We start from the raw sequence: 8063 nt of genomic DNA on the forward strand, positions 1-8063 counted from the left end.
TTTGGGACTAGAATTGAAGGATTGAATTTGGAATTACAAGAAATCATAATTTATAAAACGAATTTAAAGTTGTAATGAATTTAAAGGAGAAAATAGTAATAAACTACATAAAATCTATTAACACGGTCATCTAATTGTGGTAGCACCACCGCCAATAACGTCATTCTGCATCCCGTTAACAACCATGAACACTGCCACAACCAAGTACCTTGATCCCCTGGCTCCCAGCGGCCACAACATGTGTATATGATGTGTGTGTTCATGTTTTAATATGGATATAAATGAGATGGGCCCGAACTCGTCTAAGCTCAATCTCATCTTGTAAGACTTGTTTAATTTATGAGAGCTTGAGTTGGATTTGTGAGGAAATTAATTAATTATAATTATTGGAAATTAGTTAAATAATATACATCTATAATTCTTTCAATAATTTATAATAATAACTTTTATTCAAAATGTAATATATATTATTTAGTTACTTTTATCATAATTTCAAATTTTATATATAGTAACATTTATCACATACATCTAAATTTAATCTAAACATATTTATTATATAAAAATGCTAGCAAGAACTCACGAGTTTACATGAGCACAATAAGTGAAGCTCGCGCTCCAAATCAAGGTTGTTTACTCAACAAGTTTATTCTTAGGATTGAGCTTGTGTTGAGCATCTTTAAGCTCAGCTCGTGTTGATCAAAACGAATTCAAATAATTACAAAAGGCTTCCACTGTCCTCGTTCGTCATTTAGACTATGTGCAATGTTTTCAAGTTAAAAGGCATGTTAATGTGCCACGTCGCCACTACGCAACTGTAGTGGGCCTTTAACTAGCCCGCCCTTTAACTTTGATGTGGTGGTTTTAACTATCAGTTAAAGTAAAAAAAATAATTACTTAAAAAAAGTGTAACTGGTTGAGGATGGACCCCACCTCTCACTCCATTTTCCGTTAAACCCTTAGTGAAAATGGCCTTGGCACCCTTCTTTGGCTATGTGTAATGGCTTTGGTGCTTGGAATCTGCTGACATGGCTGGGTTTGATGCTCCAAGTCTACATGAGCTTGACAAGTGCAGTTATGGCCTTACGGCTCCGGATAAAGATCTTTTGTTCAATATGTTTATTTTCCGGCTCAACCTCGTGTTTGAGCTTGTTTAAGCTTTGCTCTTATTTAGATTTTAATGAGCCAATCTTAAGTAAATTATGAACAACTTGGTTTGTCCACACTCATCATTTATGGAATAAAATTGTCCACATCAACAAAATCATCAGTGACTTCACCAAGATGACTCCTTGTAGTCTGGACTCTGGTATCTTTTGTAAACCCATGAAGCGTTGTTTTATAGACCTGGGCCTTCTTTCAGTAGTTTAATATAAAGTCATTGGGCCTACTTTTTATTACGAACAAATACCAAAAAGTAAAATCAACCTCTACATTAAACTAACTTCATGTGTGACGTCCAGATTCTATGAAGCCAGTCGGATAATAACAAAAACCGAAACGTATTATCATAGTTTCATATTCAACCATGTCGAACAGCGTCACTCGGTTTGTAAACTAATACTACCACTACCAAGTATCAACCAAATCAAACCTCATATGTAAACGACCTTTAGAATTGAACAAGATCAGTCGAAACGAAACCTTACAAACATTGGTTTGTACATAATATACACCGCTCGGTTTACCCTTTACATCCTTAAAAACAAAAACGCATAGAAAATCACCCAAGTCTAGCTCCTCTTTAACCATCCTAGAACCCATACCCAATTTTAAGAATAGATCAGACAACTTAAACGAGTCATACCATATCTGTTTCTTCATTCTCACGCCATGCAGACCCAACTTTAAATTTACAAACCGGGCAAGTTCCTTGCTGCCGCAGCCACGGGTCAATGCAATTTGCATGAAACTGCATCAACATATGCAAAATACAAGTATACAGCTACTCATTAAAAAAAACCGTGTGTATGATATAATTAAAATATAAAACTCTCATGTCCTAAATATAAGAAACACCATCACATACCTGATGCAGGCATGGTAAGCTACGAACCAGTTCACCGACATTAACTTGCTCCAAGCAAACACCACACGTCAACTCATCTTCCGAAGTCTTCCCACCAACCGCATTACCAGTCTCTACCTTCTGCTATTAAAGAAAACGATAACGAAGTCATAAATTGCAGTTTGTAAGCGGACCCCGTGAGTTTTCCCTAACGGGTTTTCATGGTCAACAAAAAAAAAGCGAATAACTTGAACTACTAGAAAATAGTATATTTTACTACAAAATATTCCTATAAATTTCTTATAACAAGTATTCCAACACATTTCAAACAAATTTCCAACAAAAATAACTAGCTCTAATTTTTCTACAATATTGCAACAACTTACAAACAATACGATTTTTCGTTGGAAAATTGTTGCTAACTTTCCAACAAAATTCCTACAAAAATTAGTATAAAATGAAAAATAATAACATTTTCTTGTGTTTTTTATATTTTATTATATAAATGACAAATAATAAAAACTATCTGTGAAAGTATGTTTAGAAATAAAATAAAACTTAAGAAATTCCCAAATCGATTCAAAATTCCTCAAATTCGTCACCGACCTCCGTCGCCGGTCGTCACCGATGCTCCGCCGCCATCGCAGAAGCTTCGTCACCATCGCGATCCCCGTCAACGAAGCTCCTCCGTCAGACGCCGTTTCCGATCTCGGTCAATGAAGCTCCGCCGTCAGATGCCGTTTCCAATCTCCGTCAACAAAGCTCCGTCATCATCATTCGCCGAGGTCAGCGTACATTACTGATCTCCGTAACTAGCTACCGTACGACTTAACAGATTAAACGCTCTCCGTGCTCTGTATCTTCCGTAAAACCCTAGCTAAATGTGAATATACAATGCTCTGTTTCAACGTACAGTTTCCGTCACCGGACTCGCGCCATCATTCAACTCTAAGTGCAAAATTCGGTAAGTTCTGCTCATATTGCTTCGTTTTAAATCTCATTATTGATAATATGTGTTAACATCTGCTTATGGTTATGTTAGGGTTTTGTTTCAGCTTTATGGAAACTTTTATTAGTATTTGCTTGTGATTAATGTCAACCGAATTAAGTTTCAACATATTCATCTATTGCTATGTGAATGTGAATCTATGATCGATTTAATATGTAGTTCCAAATAATTTAAGTATGAGAGAACGTCGTTAGATCGTAAGTTATCTGTTACATGATACAATAACTATTCTCTTCTGATTGAATATTTTCATAGTGTTGCTGATTAGGTTTTCGATATTGTTTGTGTTCACGAACTGAGACAGTGTTGGTGTTCAATTATGCCAAATCGATGTAGGTTTTCCATATTATTTATTGTGTTTCTTGTATTAAGGATGATAATTTGAAGAATGGTTGCTGATTGAAGCTCAATTAGGTTAGGGCTTGAGTTAGGGTTTCAAACACAACGGCGGTTGTTACTTCCTTTTCATGTGATTATACTAATTGTGGTTTTAATTGAAGTATAGTGTTGACTAATTGGAACATATATGTTATTCTGTTTGCTTATGAGTTTAATTGTTAGAGTTTTGCTTTATGTGTTGGTGTAGCCTTTTGCAAGTTAATGATGTTATAAAATGCCTTGTTTTACTCTCAGAGTTAATACCTGATGGAGCTAATGTATTTGTGCAAGTGGAGGATATCGAACTAGTAGAAAATGAACCAAAACGAGTACGTCTTTTGGTAAAGACTAACAATGGATTTGATATTCGTCTTGTGGTAATAAGATGTTTGTTTTTACACCTCTAATTTACTATTTTGATTTTCAAACTGTTGAATAATGAGATTTTATAATATTAAAGGTGAGATTTTTGACAGGGATGTGACATAAGCGAAGATGATGTAGTTCTGCAAGCTAAAGGACTACTCGGTGCTGCAGAAGTTGGGCTACTTGCGCCAATTGGTGTTTTAACAAGCAAGGTATTATTTAGGCCTGTTCACGAGCCGAGCCCGAGCCAAGGTCAGCTCGAGCTCGAATCTTAATCGAGCTAAAAGTTTGAGCTCAAGCTCGGCTCGGTTCTAAATCGAGCCGGCTCGGCTCGGCTCGGCTCGATTTGGCTCGAATTTACCTGTGATAATAGATATCATAATAAATCTCATCAATGTTGTAGTTATTCACTTAGACTAACTGCTGTAGTTCGCTAACCAGAAACGGTTGCATGCGATATATTCCGGCCAGATTCCGGCGAACGTGATACGGCTGAGCAATTAGAGCGGCTGAAAATGGCATCTCGAATTTATCTATAATAATAACAATTAAATCGAGCAGTCCGGATGACTTGGAGACAACAGGCTCCTCCGGCACCTCACCATATATTGCGGCAACAACAAACTGAGCGGCTGGTTATTTTGTAAGGAAGAAAGAGAGAGTGGCTGGTTATTTTGGAGTAAGATTAGGGTTAGAATGTTAGATGGATTTTAATTGTATTGGGCTAGATGGATTTTTAATTGAGAAAGAATCCCATATGTTATATATTTGGATTTTGGAGTAGAAAATTATATGCATGTATATATATATATAATAAATTAAAGTAAAATAGTTCGAGCCAATCGAGCGAGCCTACCGAGCGAGCTCGAGTCGAGCCGGGGCTAGCTCAGGCTCGGCTCGTTTAGATATCGAGTCGAGCTCAGCTCGGCTCGGCTCGTTTACAATCGAGCCGATTCCGAGCGAGCTTTCTCCGAGCTTTTTTCGAGCGACCTTCGAGCCGTGAGCTTTTTGAACAGCTTACTTCTTAAACAGTTGAACACTTCTATATGGAATGATGTGTTTAACTGTATAAATGAGCGGTTCAAGAATGTAAACGAACGAATATAAATGAACATTGAGGAATAAGCATAACTGAGCTAAAATGTTTAGGCCCTACGAATTTATTAAAACTAGGCTAATTGTAGTGGGCCTAAAAGTTTTAAATGGATATATTAAACAGGCATAACCGAATATAAATCAACGAACGTTTACGAACATAAGTAAACAAATGAGACATGCGTTCACTTTTGTTCGTTAAACTAATGAGCAAAAATTTGTGTTCATGTTCAATCGTTTATTTTTAACGAACTTCATGTTGGACGACTCCCTAATCGTTCAGTTTGCTTACACACCTACTGGGACTCTGGGAGTAATATTTTTGACCTCTTAGAGTCAAAACAATACATGCAGTTAAGTTCTTGTTTCTTGCATAAATCTGCACTAGACTTAAAAACCATGTTGTAACTTCTAAATTAATGCATCTCTAAAGAATTTCACCTAAATTTTTGTTAAACTGAATCATTAAGCGTACCAAAAAGCTATAAATTTTTGTTAAACTGAATCATTAATACTATATTTGTTTTTTTTATATGTATTATGTATTAGTTATATATGTTTTAACAAATTTTTAGGTCCAATATGTTAAAACCCAATTGGAAAAAGGCCAGGCGTCCCGACAAAAGTTGAAAAATCGATTGCAATAACTGGAACGAGTTGGCCGATCGTGAAGAAAGGGAGCAACGTGAGTGGGCCGTGTGATTGTAACATATAATCTGTTCATTTTTCTGCATATTTCCGTTTTTATTTTATTTTTTTGCATATTTCAGATTTTAAAAATATTTTTTGAATTTTTTTGTTCAAATTTTATGTTTTGTTGGAATTTTGTTGCAAATTGTAACATATTATTTGTTGGAAGTTTGTTGGAAATAAGAAAAAATAAATATAAATATTCTCTGGAAATTTGTTGGAATGTTGTTACAAATCAGAAAATAGTTTTGTAGGAAATTTGCAACGGTGTGTTTTGGTAGCAATTTTGTAAGAAAAGTTGTTGGAAAAGGGTTGAAAATGATTTTCTAGCATGTGTTTTTCAAACACAAGTTTTTTGTTGGAAAATTGTTAGAAAGTGGATATTCCAACAAACTTCCTACAAAATCAGTCGTAGAAAAATATCATTTTTTCTAGTAGTGTTGAAACTGTGAACAAAATAATATAAAAAGAAATATATAATTACCTCAGGTGTTGCTGAGGATGAACCGTTTTCCGCAGACGAACTACCACTGTATTGATTGTAAACATTAGCACGTTATAGATATACCAAATTTATTATAAAAAGATGTTAAAAGGAACAACACCAAACAACTTAAATTGCATGTTATAGATGTTTACCGAAGGTGGATTTGTACCTTTTAGAGTTAGCGACCTTGTACTTATGAATAGGAAGAGAATTTAAATCTTCCTCACTCAATGAATTCACCGTTGGTACATTATTTGTATCCAGTGCTCTTAAAGTTTCATAATCTGCAAACGCATACAAAAGATTAATAAGCGTATTTCACAATCTAGAAATTAATCAATCATGCTGCAGAAAACATAATGACACTGCACATGTACCTAAATCATCAAATTCTCTGTCAAGTAGTGCGAGTTGTAGTCTGAGCCCTTGTAACCGCCCTCGTGTTGCAAGTTCTATAGAAGGTGGCATTTGCAAGCGCAATTCAGTATGACCGAGAAGACCGCTAGCTGCAACTGCATTTTCTTGAGCCTGAGCTTGGAGTTGCTGACAGGTGGCACACATTCTTAAGCATGTAGCCATCAAAAACACACCAAGTACTACCCAAAGCTAAATCGAGAAACCAAAACAAAAAAAAATTCAGATATTGATATAACAGAATATATATACAAAAGAACACTAAAACATAAAAACAAATAATAAGTTGAAGTGGAACGGTGGATATATTATATATATATACCAGGAAATTTGGTGACATTTGTTGGGAGTTCAGTATCATGAACAATAAGAGGACTGTAACATGAAAAGATCTAATGAGTGGATATAAATTAAAAATTAAAACTAAAGAACTAACGTGTACCTGTGACGAGAAATGCAACGGAGTTTGTATTAACAGGTCTAGCAGCGTGTAATTGCTGACAATATCACAATAACAAATACGTAACTCGAACAATATAACGATTTCATGTAACAGGAATATATAACAGAAATTAGAATATACCAGTGCACGACGGTCTGGAATAAATCCAGGAAGCCCGGTTTCTATATCTCCTCGGGTTCCTCTAAATACAAAACTCATGATTGTTGAGTTTTATGTGAATCCTAATTTATCAAACACTTCTAGTAATAATATGGCCTGCACCTGAATCTTCAGTAAATCATAAAATTTTAATAAAACAAGCAAGTTGTTAAGAGCATATAATTCACAATCAAGTCACATTCACTGTAGTTATGCCCTAATTGGCAAAGTAAACCATTAATTGTGCTAAAAAGCGGAGACAGTATGGAATCCACTGAGTAATATAAGTTGTGTTCAGATAATGGTGTATTTTTAAGTTTTACCTTCTTTGAACTTCTATGTATTAACTAATTTTAGATTGCACAACCGAGCTCGAGCTAAGCTTTGGCTCATTTAAGGTGCCACACAAGCTCGAGCCAAGCTTAGCGCGTATAAGGTTTTTCTCAAAATAATTTTAAAAAAAAAACATATATAGATTAATTAATAAATAATAATAAACGAGCCGAGGCCGGTCAAGAATGATAAACGATAATTAACGCACAACTTATAAATAACCGACTTATATTATAACCAGAAAATATAACTCAAAAAACTGATTACAATAACTTTGGTAGTGATGGTGGTGATTGTTGTGTTTGTTGTTAATGTTGTATCTAACATTAACTTTGTACATGTATTTATACTAGTAACCCAACTTGGTCACCAAGCATAACATGTGGTCACCACTCAACTTGGCCACCAAGGTGAACTTGGGCATCAAGGTGAACTTGGCCATCAAGCATATGGAAGAATATTTCATAATACCCCTTAGACTTTAACCGACTTGTTAAAACCTCTTAGGTCCGGTTCACCGACTTGTGACCCGGAATAGAAATTAATCCAACATTCACCCCCCTAATTTCTTATTCGGATTAGAAAGGTCTTCAACTCCAAGTAACTCGCGCATCTCCGTGAACTTGATTCTTGCGAGTGCTTTAGTGAGGATATCAGCCCGTTGCTCTTTCCCGCTAATGTGCTC

The 8063-nt window shown here is 35.4% G+C and overlaps 1 protein-coding gene across 2 annotated transcripts; it reads right to left on the reverse strand.

Annotated features, from left to right (window-relative positions):
* Positions 1–1438: 1438 nt before the first annotated feature.
* On the reverse strand, positions 1439–7232 carry LOC143558791 (E3 ubiquitin-protein ligase SDIR1-like). 2 transcript variants are annotated; one of them, XM_077047552.1, is made up of 8 exons: positions 7028–7232; positions 6887–6941; positions 6767–6819; positions 6408–6636; positions 6200–6314; positions 6028–6067; positions 2027–2146; positions 1439–1909 (listed from the first exon to the last, which is right to left on the reverse strand). In XM_077047552.1, the coding sequence occupies exons 1-8, from the start codon at positions 7103–7105 to the stop codon at positions 1799–1801; spliced, it is 801 nt and encodes a 266-aa protein (XP_076903667.1). In that variant the 5' UTR covers positions 7106–7232; the 3' UTR covers positions 1439–1798. The 2 variants fall into 2 exon arrangements, with proteins under 2 accessions (XP_076903667.1, XP_076903666.1); XM_077047551.1 differs by having other exon boundaries at positions 6028–6073.
* Positions 7233–8063: the final 831 nt, after the last annotated feature.

The sequence above is a fragment of the Bidens hawaiensis genome, unplaced genomic scaffold, assembly GCF_021521415.1.
Source record: "Bidens hawaiensis isolate Kalapana, Puna unplaced genomic scaffold, B.hawaiensis_p1.1 tig00019660_1, whole genome shotgun sequence".
In the NCBI taxonomy this organism is placed as follows: Eukaryota; Viridiplantae; Streptophyta; class Magnoliopsida; order Asterales; family Asteraceae; genus Bidens; species Bidens hawaiensis.